Consider the following 18,404-nt stretch of genomic DNA (forward strand, 5'->3'; position numbering starts at 1 on the left):
AGAATGGTGATGGGGTTTCTAAAATCCCCTAATAGAATGTGAAAAATTGTTTGTTGATAAACAATTCAATATGTGTGCGTGGGTGCTAAGTGAACAAATAATTGGTGACTAGTGTTAGATGGATATCAAAACAGCTTCATCTAGTGAACTGAAGGTGAATAGAATACTCAAGTGATTAAACTTATAATAAAAGGAAAAAGTGAGTGAAAGTATGTGTAATGAATAGTAGTGATCATATTAACGTCAATTAATGACGGGTGTACTTCTTAGTCAGATTGTTATTATATATTATGTTCTGTATATCCTTGCAAGTACAGCAAGCAGAATTAACTGCTAATACACATGATGAATAATGGTTATATTTCAGCTGTGTGAAGTTGGCACCCCATGTTTGTAAAACCTGAATAAAAATATACCATTCGTTTGTGCCGCGTTTGTGCTGATTTGTGCCGCAAAAATTGGCGTTTGTGCCGGTTCGGTTTCTGAGATATTAAACATTCAATTTAATGCAAGCCCCGCCCACTTTGCACCCCACGTTGCTGAATTTGAAAAACGAACGCGCCATTCGTTTGTGCCGCGTTTGTGCTGGTTTGTGCTGCAAAAATAAACGTTTGTGCCGCTTTGGTTGCAGAGATATTGTGCGTTATATGTTGTGAAACCCCGCCCACTTTACACCCCACATTACCGAATTTGAAAAACAAACGCGCCATTCGTTTGTGCCGCGTTTGTGCTGCAAAAATAAACGTTTGTGCCGCTTTGGTTGCGGAGATATTGTGTGTTATATGTTGTGAAACCCCGCCCACTTTACACCCCACGTTACCGAATTTGAAAAACAAACGTGCCATTCGTTTGTGCCAGGTTTTTGCTGGTATAGTTGCAGAGATATTGAGCAGTATATATTGTCAAACCACAACAACTTAGCACCTCGTTATTAAATCATACATACAACTAGATTTATTTGTTAATGGTTTGTGCAGATTTGGTGGATATTATACATGTTTTACTTCATATGCATAGTTTTGCCACCCCCACAGGGATCCCCCCTTTCCGATTCTCTAGTGCTGAATGGAAGAACAGACAGGGAGGGGGCGGGCACAGATGGCTCTGGCTCTAGTGAGCCAGAGCAGTTGTCAATCAGGCGGCAGGGTGGATCTCGACAGTATTGTCAGGATCTGTACCGGCTGCAGCATTGATCTGCACTGGCAGGATATAGTGGGCAATGGCCCGCCACATGCACATGAGTTTTTTTGTCACAGGAGAACATACTAAATGTCACCTTGTGAACAAAAAGAGAACTAAGGCCAAAAAAAGGTTGGGACATAGTTCTCTTTTAACATAAGTTTAAACCAGACGTTAACCAAGAAAAACAGCACTCCAGCAGGAGAGAGAGGTTCGGAGTGGCCATCTACAACTTTCAAGCAAAAAAAATGAAGAACTAAGCTTGCAGGTGGGAGATACAGTGCAGATATTTGATTTGTTCCTCCAAGTGAATCCTCTGTACCACCCTTCATATGTCTCAAAGTAGGGGATATTTGCAGCTGCACATATTCATCAGAAAGAAGTGTAGATGACGGAGGGGCGGAGTTACTACATGGCGCCAAGCAGCAGCGTGATGCTGTGAGCTCCTAGGCATCCCCCCTGAGCGAATATACTAAGTGAGCCTGAATTTCCGTGTTAAAGCTGATTTGTGCCCCCACCATGGTAGCTGCTTATCGGTCTGTTACGTGCTGCTATCCACCTGCTACCTACCCAGTTTCCGGATCTCAGCTGGTCAGTCGTCTGTCTCCCCACTGTCCCTGGTTGATCGACCCGCAGTGAGCCATCTACTGGGCGGCAGTGGAGTAGCATGGGTTGTCAGCACCCGGGTCAAGGCAAGTATTTTGCACCCCCTAACCTGCGGACTGTTAGCACTCCCCGGGTCCCTTCAAATACAATAGCAGTGACCTACCTGATTCCTATACTGACCACTACACTAACCTACTTGATTAATTCCTTTACTGACCATTACACACTACACTGACCACTATACTATACTGTCCACTACACTGAAAACTACACTGACCACTATACTATACTGACCACTGTACTATACTGACCACTACACTACACTGACCACTATACTGTCCACTGCACTACACTGTCCACTACACTGACCACTATACTATACTGTCCTACATTACACTGACCACTACACTGTCCACTATACTGACTACTATACTGTCTGCTACACTATACTGACCACTATACTGTCCACTACACTGTTCACTAGGGATGAGCTTCGCGTTCGAGTCGAACATACATTCAACTCGAACATTGGCTGTTCGGCGAATACCGAATGTTATGGGCTGTTCGCGCCAAATTCGTGTGGCGCTCACGGCCCACAATGCACTGCGCCACCGCAGTGCATTGCTGGCTCATGATTGGCCAAGCATGCACTGTGACCCCGCATGCTTGGCCAATCACAGCAAGGAGAGCCATGATTGGCCACAAGCAGGATGCCTGTGGCCAATCATAGCTCAGGCTGTGTAGTACACGCCCCACACTATATAAGGCCTGCCAGCGCGGCGGCCTTGTGTAGTGTATTGGCGTCTGTAGGAGTTAGTGGGTGTTTTGTGTACCTTCAACACAGTATACACCGTTTATTATCGGCCAATTTTTCGTTCTTGCTCTTCTGTAGTGGTTGTTGTCTGCGTGCCCTGACCGCAGTATACACCATTATATCCACCTATATAGCTAGCTATATTTCTCTTTTTTTTAATAGAGCTTGCAGTCAGTTGTAGGAGATTGTGCGTGCTGTCTGCGTGCTCTGAACGCAGTATACACCGTTATATCCACCTACATAGCTCTTCTCTAATTGAGCCATCTGTAGGAGTTAAGCCCCGTACACACGAGCGGACTTTTCAACATCCAAAGTCCGTCAGACCGAGTCCGTCAGACTATCCGATCGTGTGTGGGCTGCAACGGACTTTAGCTTCGCAAAAGTCTGATGGACTTTAGAAATGAAGCATGCTTCAAATTTTCCCGACGGAACTCCGCCGGACCCGGTCCCCTTCGAAAAATTCGCTCGTGTGTGTGCTACTCCGACGGACTAAAACCGACGCTAGGGCAGCTATTGGCTACTGTCTATGAACTTCCTACGTCGAATCCAGTCGTACGTCATCACGTTCGACTCCGTCGGAGTTTGGTGTGATGGTGTGTGGTCAAGTCCGTTCGGTCGAAAAGTCCGTCGGAACTCCGTCGGAACTCCTTTGGAGGTCTGTCAGACTTAATCCCTCTCGTGTGTACGGGGCATTAGTGGAAGTTGTGTGTGCCTCCAGCACAATATACACTACCCGAATGCTGGTTTTCCCATCTCTCTTCAGGCCATTACCATGTCTGGAAGGCCAACAAGGAGAGGCAGACAGACACGAGCCGATAAAAGAGGGCAAGCAGGCTCTGTGTCTAGAGACAACAGTGCTGGTCGTGGACGCGGTGCATCGTCATCATCAGCACGTGGCCATGGGACACGCTTGTCCTTCTTTTCGGCAGCTGGACATGTTGAGCTGAAACATGCCGAAGACTTGGTAGAGTGGATGACCAAGCCCTCTTCATCCTCCTCATCCTCTCTCACCCAGGCTCAGGGTACTAGCAAAGAAGCTGCCAACCCATCGTCTTCCCGCCTCTCAATGTCATCATCAGTGACTCCTTCCCTTGACCCACCACGTCCTCCTGAGGAGTCTCCTGAACTCTTTGAGCACAGTGTTGGGTACATGCTCCAGGAGGATGCCCAGTGTTTTGTAGGCTCTGATGATACTCAGCTAGAGGAAGGCAGTAGCGTGAGCGCAGAGAGAGGGGATGCTCAAGAAGGACAGCAATCTGGCAGTCATGTTCCACAAGCTGCAGCATACTGCCAGGTTTGCTCCAGCAATGAAGAGGGAGGGGATGATGAGGGCACTGACTCCACGTGGGTGCCTGATAGGAGGGAGGAGGAGGAGGCACATGTCCAATGAGGTAGGATGCCCTCCGGGGGCCAGCTTAAGGGCAGCACACCGACTGAATCACACCGCAGAGCTCTGCCTGTGCAGGGCGCTGCCTCTGCGCGTTATTCTAAAAGTTCTTTGGTGTGGGCCTTTTTTGAGACGAGTGCATCAGATCGCACTGCTGCTATTTGCAACATATGTCTCAAGCGTATCTCGCGTGGCCAAAACATCAGCCGCTTGGGCACCATATGCTTGACCAGACATATGTTGACCTGCCATGCAGCTCGTTGGCAAGCGTACCTCAAAGACCCACACCAAAGAACAAAGCGGACCTGTCCTTGCTCCTCATCAGCTGGCATCTCCAACCCACTAGACCTTCAGTCCTCTCTGAAACCTGCTCTGAGAGGAATGAAGGTGTAGAATGAGGTGTGTCACAGCCAAGTGCTTCCGGGCACTCTGCTAGCAGTACACCCACGTCCGATTATAGCAGGCAAATGTCCCTGCCCCAGCTGCTGGACCGTCGAAAGAAGTTCACTCCCAGCCATCCACATGCCCAGCAGTTGAATGCTAACTTGGCTAAATTGCTAGCACTTCAACTGCTGCCTTTTCAGTTGGTAGACTCTGCCCCCTTCCGTGAGTTTGTACAATGTGCGGTTCCTCAGTGGCAGGTCCCCAAACGCCACTTTTTCTCACGGAAGGCGATTCCGGCTCTCTACCGGCATGTGGAAGGCAATGTCCTTGCCTTGCTAGACGGGGCGGTCAGCGGTAAGGTGCATATTACCGCTGACTCATGGTCCAGCAGGCATGGACAGGGACGTTACCTGTCTTTCACGGCCCATTGGGTCACTCTTCTGGCAGCTGGGAAGGATGCAGGACAAGGTGCAGTAGTGTTGGAGGTTGTTCCGCCACCACGCCTCCAAAATGCTACTACTGGTTGTGACACACCTCTCTCCTCCACCCCCTCCTCTTCTTCTTCCTCCATGGCCTCTTCCAGTGCTCTGTCCTCAGAACCAGCGGTGCTCCGTAGGCGTTCCAGGGGCTACGCAAGTACGCAGGCAATACGATGCCATGCCGTGCTTGCACTGGTTTGTTTGGGGGACAGGAGCCACACTGGGGCAGATGTTTTGTCAGCTCTGCAGGGGCAGGCCGAGAGGTGGTTGACGCCACGCCAGCTTAAGCCAGCAATGGTGGTTTTCGACAATGGCACCAACCTCCTCTCCGCCCTCCGACAAGGACAACTGACCCATGTGCCCTGTGTGGCTCACGTCCTTAACCTGGTGGTACAGCGGTTCTTGGGCAGGTACCCGGGCTTACAGGATGTCCTGAAGCAGGCCAGGAAACTCTGTGTGCATTTCCGCCGATCATTTAATGCCTGTGCTCGGCTGGCTGAGCTCCAAAAGGAGTTGAACCTGCCCAAGAACCGACTTATATGTGACATGCCCACCAGGTGGAACTCAACGTTGGCCATGCTGCAGTGGCTGCACACGCAGCAGAGGGCCATCAATGAGTACCTGTGCGACTATGGCACCAGGACAGGGTTTGGGTAGCTTGGTTTTTTCTCACCACACCAGTGGGGCATGATAAGGGATGCATGCACTGTCCTGTCACCGTTTTAGGAGGCCACAAGGATGGTGAGCAGTGACAGTGCATGCATCAGTGACACTGTACCTCTTGTCCACCTCTTGGAGCATACGCTGCATGGAATAATGGACAGGGCACTTGAGGCAGAACAGAGGCAGGAAGAGGAGGACTTCCTTGCCTCTCAAGGCCCCCTTTATCAGGACAGTGTTCCTGCTGTGCCACCCATCACACAGGAAGAGGATGAGGAGGAGGAGGAGGAGGAGGATGATTGTGTCAGCATGGAGGTGGATGCTGGCACTCAGCATCAGCAGCAGCATCTTGTAGGGATGATTTACAGTCCCAAGAAACCCGTGGACTTGTACGTGGCTGGGAGGAGGTAGCTGCAGATCATGTTGTCATTAGTGACCCAGAGGACTCCGGACCGAATGCCTCAGCTACCCTATGCTGCATGGCCTCCCTGATCTTGCAAAGCCTGTGGAAGGATCCTCGTATTCTTCGGATCAAGGAGAGGGACCATTACTGGCTGGCCACTCTCTTTGATCCACGGTACAAGGGTAAGGTTGCCGACCTTATCTTGCCGTCGCAGAGGGAGCAGAGGATGAGACATCTTCGGGAGGCCTTGCAGAAAGGTCTGTGCAACGCGTTCCCAGAGACTGGGAGGTTACAAACTCCTGGTCCTGGACAACGTGTTGCTGAGGCATCGGTCAGAAGGAGCGGTGGAGAAGGTGGCCGTCTGACTGATGCGTTCAGACAATTTTTTAGTCCGCAGCCCCAAGGTATGATCGGTTCCAGCAACCATCGCCAGCGTCTGATTTACATGGTGCAGGAATACCTAGGGGCAAGGTCAGACTTGGACACCTTTCCCACCGAAAATCCTCTGGCTTACTGGGTCTTGAGGATGGATCACTGGCCAGAGCTTGCACAGTATGCAATTGAGCTACTAGCCTGTCCTGCATCCAGCGTTCTTTCGGAACGCACCTTCAGTGCTGCTGATGGCTTTGTTACCGATCACAGGGTGCGCCTGTCCACCGACTCAGTTGATCGACTGACCTTCATCAAGATCAGTCTTGGATCACCCACAGCTACCAAGCACCTGAAGCTGATGTAACCGAATAATTTTTTTGAAATATCACATCCCTTCAAGACTACCTATGCTGATGCTGAGTGACTGTGTGTGTTTGATTGTCTATCCTCTTCCTCCTCCGCTGATATGTTGGAAGAACATTTTTGGTTCTGGGTGATGCCACCAGCCCAATTTTACAGCCCCTGTTTAACAGGGGCGTTTAATTACAATTTTTGATGCAATGCTTTGCAGCAGGGCTCATTCCTGCACCACAACTAGAGTATATGGGAGAGGTTGCAGTGTCGTGGCACCAGCACCAGTGCCTAAGGCCCAATTTTTCAGCCCCTGTTTAACAGGGGCATGTAATTACAATTCTTGATATAATAGTTCACAGGAGGGCACGTTCCTGTGCCCACCCAGAGTAACCGTGAGGACTTATAGTGTTGTGGCACCAGCACCACAACCACCAAAGGTCAATTTTTCTACCACTGTTCAACAATGGCATGTAATTACAATTCTTGATATTATCGTTCACAGCAGGGCGCTCCAGCACCCACCAAGAGTCACTTTTGAGGGCTTACAATGTTGTGACAACACCAACACCTTGTTTCGCCATTTCTGCAGAGCATATAGGGCAGGCTACTTGCAAACGGAAGGAGACAACAGCAAGTGAGATGAAAAAAGATGGACGACAAAACAAATTATACAGGGGTGATAACCCTTCCCTATGTTTTCCAAAAAGCTTAAAAATAGATTTTTTGACTGGAGCTACACTTTAAAAATGTACCAGTTGAAAATTACAAACAGATTCTACTTAACACAACAAACCTACACAGTCCCTGTCTTGTTTGCACCGCCTGTATACTGCTGTTCTGAGTATATAGGGCCTGGTGTCCCCACGTCTTTCCTTTTTGTAATATGGGTACAGGGTTCCCCTTAATATCCGTACAAGATCCAAAGGGGCTGGTAATGGGCGGGGGGGGGGGGCTACTCATGCCATTTTTCTCAATGATTTTCATCCATATTGCAGGAACCAGATATAACATTAAAACCGCAAGCAGTTTTAAATGGTGTTATTTCCGTTTAATGTCATTTTGTGCAGGGACTGTTCTAAACACGGGAAACACGTGGCACTTCACAGGCATACTATAGACACCCCCCAGGCACGATATTTAAAGGAATATTTCACTTTTTTTTCACTTTAATCGTCATTAAAATCAGTGCTCCCGCCAAAACGGCCATTTTTAAAAACATTTTAGGCATTGACCCATGTCCCCTGGGGCAGGAGCCAGGTCCCCAAACCCTTTTTAGGACAGCATCTTGCATATTAGCCATTAAAATTAGCACTTTTTATTTCAAACGTTTGAGTCCCATAGACTTCAATGGGGTTCTAACGTTCGTACGAATTTGTGGTCCGTTCGAAAGTTCTGATGCGAACCGAACTGGGGGGTGTTCGGCTCATCCCTAGTTTAAAGCATTTCTGTAAGTTACTACAATGATTTTACATTCTGGCTACCCCTGAACAAAGGATGTATACAGTACATAGGGACATCAGTTATTAACACAACTAGTGTTGCCACCTGACCACTATATTAGGTTGATGTGCTAGTATTGCAAAAAAAATTGTTTGTATACACACAGCAAACACACGATCACCTATTCCAAATGTATTATTTTCACTGCAATTGAATACATTGCATAATTATTAATAATAATTAAAATTAAAGATGTTAAAAATTAATTTACCCTGGATTCCCTGAGCTAGAATGAAACCATCAAGCAAAAAGTTGTTTGAGCTCCAATGCTGCCTTTTCCAGGGTACAGTATGAAGTGCAGTGCTCAGCACAGTGGGAGGAGCTTTACATTAAGGAAACCCAAGCTGAGTATAGGTTCTGTAAGTTCTGTATGTAAGATGTAGTAACAAGGTGTAAAGTCAGTGTGGTTTCACAACATATAACACACAATATCTCCGCAACCAAAGCGGCACAAACGTTTATTTTTGCAGCACAAACGCGGCACAAACGAATGGCGCATTTTTTTTTCAAATTCGGTAACGTGGGATGTAAAGTGGGCGGGGTTTCACAACATATAACACACAATATCTCCGCAACCAAAGCGGCACAAACGTTTATTTTTGCAGCACAAACCAGCACAAATGCGGCACAAACGAATGGCGCGTTTGTTTTTCAAATTCGGTAACGTGGGGTGTAAAGTCAGTGTGGTTTCACAACATATAACACACAATATCTCCGCAACCAAAGCGGCACAAACGTTTATTTTTGCAGCACAAACCAGCACAAACGAATGGCGCGTTTTTTTTTCAAATTCGGTAATGTGGGATGTAAAGTGGGCGGGGTTTCACAACATATAACACACAATATCTCCACAACCAAAGCGGCACAAACGTTTATTTTTGCAGCACAAACCAGCACAAACGCGGCACAAACGAATGGCGCTTTTGTTTTTCAAATTCGGTAACGTGGGGTGTAAAGTGGGCGGGGTTTCACAACATATAACACACAATATCTCCGCAACCAAAGCGGCACAAACGTTTATTTTTGCAGCACAAACCAGCACAAACGTGGCACAAACGAATGGCGCGTTTGTTTTTCAAATTCAGTAACGTGGGGTGCAAAGTGGGCGGGGTTTCACAACATATAACGCACAATATCTCTGCAACCAAAGTGGCACAAACGTTTATTTTTGCAGCACAAACCAGCACAAACGCGGCACAAACGAATGGCGCGTTCGTTTTTCAAATTCAGCAACGTGGGGTGCAAAGTGGGCGGGGCTTGCATTAAATTGAATGTTTAATATCTCAGAAACCGAACCGGCACAAACGCTAATTTTTGCGGCACAAATCAGCACAAACGCAGCACAAACGAATGGTATATTTTTATTCAGGTTTTACAAACATGGGGTGCCAACTTCACACAGCTTTATATTTCCCCTTTTCTTTCTTAGGGTAAATACGTATAGAACTTACCTTTTGTATTAATAATATATACTGGTAATAACAATCTGACTAAGAAGTACACCCATTATCAATTGTCGTTAATATGATCACTACTATTCATTTACTACACATTTTCACTTTCACACACTTTTTCCTTTTTATTACAAGTTTAATCACTTGAGTATTCTATTCACCTTCAGTTCACTAGATGAAGCTGTTTTGATATCCATCTAATTAAACACTTGTCGCCAATTATTTGTTCACTTGGCATCCATTGTAGTAATTTAGAGTAGCATAAAATACCGGATTAGTGGCAACATGGGATGTGTAAAGCAAAAAGTTTTACAACAAGCATTATACATATTAACAAGTCTAAAAATCTACTACTAAAGTAAGAATTACGGCATATTGAGGGATTAAGGTTAATATATCTAGGAATCCCCTCTCCTTCTCTCCACTATAATATGAATAGTATTTAATATACTTAAATAATCTGATAAATAATTATTGGTTTCAGGTGCGATCACCTATAAGGCTATATCCCCGGGCGGGGGGTAATTCCACGATACTCTCACCTCTTGCAAGCCCGTGACTTTGACCCCTCTTTGGGGGGGCGTTCTTTCCCTCCCTTCCCACTGTGGTGGGGAGACCAGGATCCAGCATCTCAGCGGTGGGGCCCAGGACCACCCGTAGGGAGAAAACCTAAACGTTTTTAAGTCTCTGGTTCGTGCGAAGTGATTTGATGGAAAAGGTAAATATTACATAAAGTAAAAATACTAAATGATTATAAAATGTTCAAACCTTTCCCTCTTGATATTTCGCAGAAATGTGATCAAGCCATACCATTTTTCTCCTTTCCCCCCCGAGGAAGACCATCATTTCCAATAAGGTCGAAATGCATTGGGGTAGGGGGGTGCCTCTTATCAGATGGTGTAAAATCTTTTGGAATATTATTTGAATACTGTCATAGCATTCTGGTAATTTATTGTATGAAGTGATGCATGTATTTTTCATAGAATTATTTGTTCGCACAATGTACATCAGAGCTTGAATTTTAAACTAATTGTTCACATTTCAATAATGGCTCTTGATCAGCATTTTTTTGGATCAATAAAATTACTATAATTTTATCAACAATAGTCTCTTTATTCTTGCTTAAAAACCTCATGGGGAATCCACTTAATGTTTTTCTAGAACTTTATACGAGGTGTGCAGCCAGCTCAAAGCAACTCCCTGGTGCACCTTTCTTCTACATTAAAAATACTACCTACAAAGGCATTCACAACTCTGCCCTGAGTAACTAACATCAACAACCTTGTTTGAAAGTTCCAAGCAAACCTTTTTCTTCCCTCCTCTCAAAACCTCCTGCTCTTTAGCTCCCTTGTCACCTTCTCCTATGCTCATCTCCAGGACTTTTCCAGAGCCTCTCCCATCCTTTAGAACATCTTGCCCCAATCTGTAAGACTATCACCTAATCTCCTTGCCTTTAGATGATCCCTGAAAACCCATCTCTTCAGCAAGGCTTATTTTGCCTCTTTCTCCCTCAGCTTATCCCTGACCATTATTACCTTTTTTTCCTTTTAAGATGGAGCTATAACCTATAATAAAGGATAAGCTTATATTTAGTAACATGTTACACCTGTATTTAGGGTGTAACATGTTGCTAAAGAACAGCTGCCTGGGGGACGTGGCCAAGATGGCACACTGAGTGGATGTCTGTGAGAGAGCTCCACTATCATCCATCGGGCACAAACAGCCACTATATTGCAGCTGTAGACACACACGCATGCGCCACTGCTCATCTCGGGCGTCGAAAGGAAGGGGTAAGAAGCTTAATTTTCCCCCCCCCTGAACTCTCCCCAGTCTGCAGCAACCGCGTGGAGACACGCGCGTGCGCTACACCATTAACATGGTGTCCCAGACCGAGCAAATGGAGCAGCTCCCTCCACCCCAACCCGGGTCTTGCAGATGTCCTGGCTGTGCCATAGCTAACTGCCAACCCTCCATAATATCCCTGACCACTAAGGTCAATGCTGTGCAGCTGGATGTGGGGCAAATTAGGCTGGATATGGACAGGATAAGATCTCTGCTATCTTCTGCTAAACAGCGCCTGGGCCATGTGGAAGACATAGTGGAGAGCCTTAATATTGACCTCCGCACCTTACACACCAAAATCAGGGCTCTGGTAAACAAAGCAGAGGAGGATGAGAACCGCAATAGGAGGAACAATCTCTGCATCGTGGCCTGGTGAAGTGTCTGCATCCAACTGATTTTGTGGAAAAGTTACTGAACACCCTCCCACCCGCCCAATTCTCGCCCCTCTATGGAAAGGGTTCACCGTATCCCTCCTAAGCCTGGTTCACAGGGTGCACTACCTTGCACATTTATTACTTAAATTCCTGAACTTTAGGGACAGGGATGAGGCGCTTAGGGTGGCCAGAGTGCAAGGAGAACTGGCATTCCAGAACGAGCTCCTAATTTTCCTGAATTACTGTGTGCTCATTTGATCAGGTTAAAGCAGCTGTGCGTGTCAAGGGTATTCGATACAGTGTGCTTTTCCCAGCACGTCTACAGGTCCAAGATGGCAAAACAACAAGGTTTTTTACCTCCTCCAGAGATGCATCTGCATGGAATCTCTACTGCCACATCACTGAAGGGTGGCGTCATGTCTTGTTTGAGCATTACCTCTGCTGTTTGTTTGCAGTGCTCCCTCCTTGGCTGACTGACACTCCATGTTCTGATATTTTGTTACCAGGGGGTCGCTGGGGGGGTCAAAATTTTAGTTAAAGTAAGTTACTGTATTGGACCTGTTTGTGCCTGGTATCGACTGCATATACATATTTAAGTTGAGTGCCCCTGGTATGACCAGGTGAACTCTTTCTGCAAGTTCCATTACATTTGAACTTCGACGGTTAAGTTTTGTACCCCCCCCGTTATATGTGCCAGCACTGCTGACAGCTTTTGTTAGGAAGTTGACCAACGTATTATTCACTGTACTTTATACATGATTACCCCATTGCCTACATGTGTGCAGACTCAATTTGAAAGTGACTCTCTTGGCTCTATTACCAAGCCACTGGTGGACTCTAGTGGCCTATCTCAGGAAATGCACGGCTTGATATTGATAATCTGAACTGCTGACTGCTGCTGCTAGTACATTCTTTCCGCACACTTTCCCTACCGTGCATGTATGGGGTTTATCTTGCTAGTTATAACATTGCTGACCCCTTCCCTTTTGAATGGGTGCTTCTTGCATCCACCTTTAATTCCTTCTGGTTTGCATTTTTGTATTACAGGTGAAGCCCTCCACATTTTAATACACGGACAGACCAACTCCAGTACGCAACTACACCCACTGGTTCTCCCCTAGCATTGGGTGTATGTTTGGGGATTTAAACATTCCTTGGTTGAGATGGGGGATGCGGGGTGGGGCTAGGGTTACTGTTTGGGTTGTTAACTTGTGTTCTTACAGGAGCTTTATCTTGTATGTAATAAGATAATTTTGGCATAGAACTGTATGCAATTCTAGACCACTTACTATCAGGGCAGGGTTGCTGCCCCTACGAGCGTTTTCCCCCTGATCAAATTCCCTTTTCTTACTCCAGATGTCACATTTCATGATAATATCATGGAATGTGAGGAGCCTCAACTTGACGGTTAAACGCTCCTTGGTGTTCCGTTTCCTCCAAAAGCATAACCCACAAATCGGTATCCTCCAGGAGACGCATCTCCAGGGATCAAAAAACCATCTGCCTTAAAAAAAGCATGGGTGAGCCTGAGCTACCAGACCACCTATTGTACCTGTGCTTGCAGGGTCAGCATCCTAGTTTGAAAAACCCTGCCAATCCGGTTTATAGAAGTTAAGACTGACAGGGAGGGGAGATATATGCTAATATCTACGATAGAAATATTGTGTTGGTCTGAATATATATATTCAGCCGCAGGCCTTGGCCCGGGTCCTGCATGAGATTATGCAAATTGTGGTTCAGCTTGATGCAAATCTAGTTTTTCTTCTAGGAGATTTCAATATGGTCCCTTATGCGGACATGGACAGGCTGAGCACGTCGGTTCGTGATTCTCTTGACCTCTGACAATGGGCTGACACTTTTGCCCTCACGGATGTCTGGAAACACATGCACCCGACAATAAGAGTATACCTGCCATTCCTCCACCTAGAAGACCTTGTCCAGAATTGATCCGATTTTTGCCTCTAGCTCTGCCTTGCAATGTTTACCCAGGGAAATGCATCCATATGCCTTTCCCTAGCTCTAACTAACCCCCCTGAGTCCCATATATGGAGATTGTGCAGATTTTGGGTGAATGACGAGCACCTGCAGGAACCTTTCACTGCCACTATATGTAATTTTTGGACTGACAATACTGACTCTGCCTCCCCTACGGTACTCTGGGACTCCTTCTTTTTTTTTTCTTTTTTTTTTTAAAGCCTGGGCTGGGGGGGGGGGGATATATTTCTAAAATGTCACGCATTAAGAGGGAGATGGCCTGATCGTTGGTGGACAGGGCGACTACACTGGAGGCGGACTCCACCCCCGGTTGATGGTCACTACCGAACATGGCAACAGGTGCTGGGGAATCTGTCCACTGCCAGGGTTGCTCAAACTGACGAGGCTTTCCTATACTCAGCCCAGAGGTTCTTTGAATTTGGGGGGGGGGGGGGGGGGGAGAAATGGGAAGCTCCTGTAGGGATTGGCTAAAGCGCCATGCACACTATCAGATTTTCTGCTGATTTTTCATCTTCAGATTTACCAAAACCATGTAGTGCAAGGGCCTGCCTGATTTGCGTACACATTGAAACTCCTAAGGTTTGACCTCATATTATATGGTTTTGGTAAATCTGAAGGAAAAAAATCAACATAAAATCTTACGGTGTGTACGGGGCTTTAGGGCAATATCCCTTCCACTCCCATTGGCTCTATTAGGGATGGGCATGACCAGGTGCTTGCAACATCCACCAGTAGTAATAACCGCTTCATGGAACTTTTTTAGTGAGCTGTACACCTCCCGGGTAGATTTCTCGGACTCTGGTCTCTCCTCTTTCCTAGACCCTTTTATCCTTCCCTGTATTATCCATGGAGGACAGGGAGAGGCTGGAGGCGGATGCCACCCTGGAGGAGGTGCAACTGGCTATGGGGAGGCTTAAGGGCCCCTGGAGGCCTTCACCAACTTTATGGAGCTTTCGGCTCCTAATATGACATCGCTACTCTCAGACCTCGAGTCCCTGGAGGCCTTGCCTGACTCAATGAATGAGGCTATAATTGTGCTGGTAAGGATCCAGAGGACTGCATCTTACAGACCTATATCCGTGCTAAATGTAGATGCCAAGATCTTTGCGAAGGTCCTGGCCAATCGGCGGTCCCAGGTGATTGAAGACTTGGTTGACGTAGACCAAAGTGGATTTATGCCGGGCAAGGGGACTGACATCAATATTAGATGACTCTTTCTAAACATCTCCATTACACACAACAACCCAGGTACCAGAGTAATTGCCTCATTGGATGGCGAGAAGGCATTCGATTCCGCCGAAATGGTCCTATTTGTGGGAGGTCTTGCGTCGTTTTGGGTTCAGCCCCAAGTTCATTCACAGAATCCAGTTACTATATTGCGCACCCAGAGCGCGAGTCCGTATGAACAATTGCCCTTTTCCTTGGTGCAGGGCTGATCTCTCTCCTCCAGTCTGTTCGCCTTGGCTCTGGAGCCCTTGGCAATTCTGATCAGGTGTGCCCTGGATGTCCTGGGCCTGTGGATGGGTAAGCTGGAAGAGCTGTCCCTATACGCAGATGACTCGCCACTGTAGCTGAATGACCAGGGTCCCTCGTTCTTGGCCGCCTTGCGAATTTTCACCATTCCAGACCCCCATGTGTGGGCCAAGTATGGCATCACAACTTTAAGCCAGGTTATGCCCCAAGGTGTGTTGATACCATTTTCAGACTTGCTGACCAAATACAATCTACCCCAATGGATGAGGTTTTGATACCTGCAGTTATGGCATGCTGCTAGGGCCCAGTTTTCTCGCTTGCCTCTCCTTCAGGCTGACCCCATTGAAGAACTTCTGGCTCCGGGAGCCCTTACTAAACCACTCTCCACTTTGTACGGAGCACTCCTGGGCCCCGATTCCCCAAGTTAGAAGGACTATGGGACACATAGCTTAGGGATATAGCCTCCCCGGACAGGGAGGGTTGGGAGGACGGTCTTGAATACGGCCCCAAATTGGTTGGTTGTTTCCTCCAATGACAAGCTCATCCAGGTGACATTTTTACATAGGATCTACTATATGCCCCAAAAACTCCATCGACTATTTCCGGACAGAGACCCCCTATGCCCTAAGTGTAAAACGCATCTAGGTACATTCTTCCGTATGTTTTGGAACAGCCCTATCGTATCGACCTATTGGTTGGGGGTGTTCAGTGTAATAAATTCAAGATTACAATTGTCCTTCCCAATACTGCCCAAGCTGGCCCTGCTGGGGGTTCACAAGGAAGCACAATGCTCTCATCATTCCAAATAGTTAATTTCTTACCTCCCTTTTTTTTTTTTTTTAATGCAAAGAGATTCTCCTGAAATGGATCATGCATTCTGCTCCGTCTCTCTCCTCTTGGGAGGCACATATTGATGCTTTCCTGCCTATGTATAGGATCACTTACATTAATCAGGGTTGTCAGTGGAAATACGAGAAGGTGTGGGCCCCCTGGACCACTGCTTTGGTGTTAAATGGTGATTAGCTCATTATGGTCACTGTGGTGTATGAGACTGAACAATGCTTGCTGGTATCCTGATTCTCTGCATTATGTATTTATAGTCATTGACTAGTTACTGCATATAGTGGTCACCCTACATCTCTTATATTATGTATGTACATGTCTATTTAGCATGAAGTGTTCTGTACTATATCAACTGGTATGCTGTCTTTCACCCTACTTGACAACAATAAAGCACCTTTTGTTTTGTTAAAGAACACCACCTGCCCGCCCCTCCAACCAACTCCCTCCCCCTTCCTGGTGACAGCGGGTTAGGGACTTTCTCCCCAAGGTGGATCTGCCCACACAGCCATGTCATTCATTAACTGAGTTCTATGAATGACTGACATGTCTACAGTTTGCTACTACAGCAGGCTGCTTGCAGTGAGTGCTAGTGAGCACTCTCGTAGTTTATGGACATTTCCTACAGCTTTCAAATAGCCCATACAGAGGTAGGGGCTAAAAGCTGTAGTGTCTACAGGAGCATAACATCTGCGATCTGAAAAAAAATGCACATTTTTGTTTTCCTGCAAAAATGTTTGTTTTAGAGATGGACTTGGCCTTTAACAGCTATGCTTTTTGCCAATATTATTAATACTGTTACTAAATACGAAGGGGAATGTATTGTGGTTTTCTATATATTTTTAGTATGATGAGGTCTAGGTAGAGATTAGTTATGTTTTCCACTTTTTTGTACATCTTAAACACTTTTAATCCTAACCACCTTCCGCCCTCCCTATAGACAAAGGACGGCAGGCGGGGTGCTCTCTTGTTCTGGGATGACATCATCCCACTCTCGTGGGCGTGCAAGCTGTGTCTCGGGCACGGCACATCCCCAATCTCGGTAAAGAGCCAATGACGTGGCTCTTTACCCATGTAATCAGCTGTGTCCAATGTAATGTAAACAAAGAAAATGCTGGTTATCGGCTTTCCTCTCCTCACACTGACGCCATGTGAGGTGAAGAGAGCCGATCAGGGGCATTTCCTCAAAGGGGAGACCTGCACAGATAATCAGGGCACCAATTATGTGCCCTGATTATCAGTGCAGCCTCAGCAGGGATGCCAGTCAGTGCTGCATATTGGTGCCTCCTCATCAGTGCTGTCTCATCAGTGAACATCAGTGAAGGAGAAAAAATGGCAAAAAATTAAAAGCCCAGTGGTGATTAAATACCACCAAAAGAAAGCTCCATCTGTCTCAAAAAAAAATATAATTTCATTTGGGTACAGCGTTGCATGACCATGCAATTGTCATTCAAAGTGTGACAGCGTTGAAAACTGGACTGGGCAGGAAGGGGTTGAAAGTGCCCAGTATTGAAACGGTTAAAGACAACTGCAATTTTGCCCTGAAGGATTGGTTATTGCTGACGTGAATGTTGAATGGACAAAATTATGGCTTCCCTTCAAAGTAAATTCCATATCACTTATGAAGTAGTACTTTTAATATCTTTATGAAAGACTACAACTGTGAAAATGTTAAATCTGACGTGTGTGTGTGTGTATATATGTATGTGTATATAAAAAAACATTTTTACATAATCTGGAAAAAATATATAAATTTTTATTTTGCTAGACACTTTTTCTATATCTCTGTGATTTCAGGGGCACTTTTATAGAGTTTAGAAATGGGATGTTAAATGTCTCTCCCATTGGAAGAAATTGTACCCAGGAAGAACGTATTGAATTCTTTGAACTGGACAAGGTAGGTGGAATAGTATCTTGTTCTACTGTTGTCACTTTTTCACATATTATGCCACCATTTTTTATTTAAATTTTGCTGGAAAAAGTTTCAATGCAGTAGTTGTCACGTTAAAGTGTTGACAACCCTAAAACCATCTGCATATATTTAGTAATTCTTAAACTGTATTGGATAAATTAAGCTTAAAAACAAATGCATTACAATCTACAGTATGTACATGTATTCATTCAACAATTATGTGACCGCATTAAGGATTACATTTTTACCCCTAAGGTCTAAAAGATAAAATTGTGTCTCTGTATAAGGGGCATACTGGTGGGAGATTGATCCTGCTAGCTTCTTGTAAATTTTGGACACCCTAGATTAACTAATTGACCTGGTATCTGAACCAGTA

General features: G+C 46.0%; 1 protein-coding gene across 4 annotated transcripts in view; it reads left to right on the top strand.

Annotated features, from left to right (window-relative positions):
* The window catches only part of PMM2 (phosphomannomutase 2), a 119,102-nt gene that overhangs the window by 65,388 nt on the left and 35,310 nt on the right, over window positions 1-18,404 (top strand). For all 4 annotated transcript variants that reach the window (XM_077448838.1, XM_077448836.1, XM_077448837.1 and 1 more), the window contains one exon: window positions 17,914-18,013. In XM_077448838.1, the coding sequence (XP_077304964.1) occupies window positions 17,914-18,013 (100 nt within the window). The remainder of the gene's footprint in view (window positions 1-17,913; window positions 18,014-18,404) is intronic.

The sequence above is a fragment of the Lithobates pipiens genome, unplaced genomic scaffold (assembly GCF_037356315.1).
Source record: "Lithobates pipiens isolate NorthernLeopardFrog02 unplaced genomic scaffold, aLitPip1_a1.2 Scaffold_22, whole genome shotgun sequence".
In the NCBI taxonomy this organism is placed as follows: domain Eukaryota; kingdom Metazoa; phylum Chordata; class Amphibia; order Anura; family Ranidae; genus Lithobates; species Lithobates pipiens.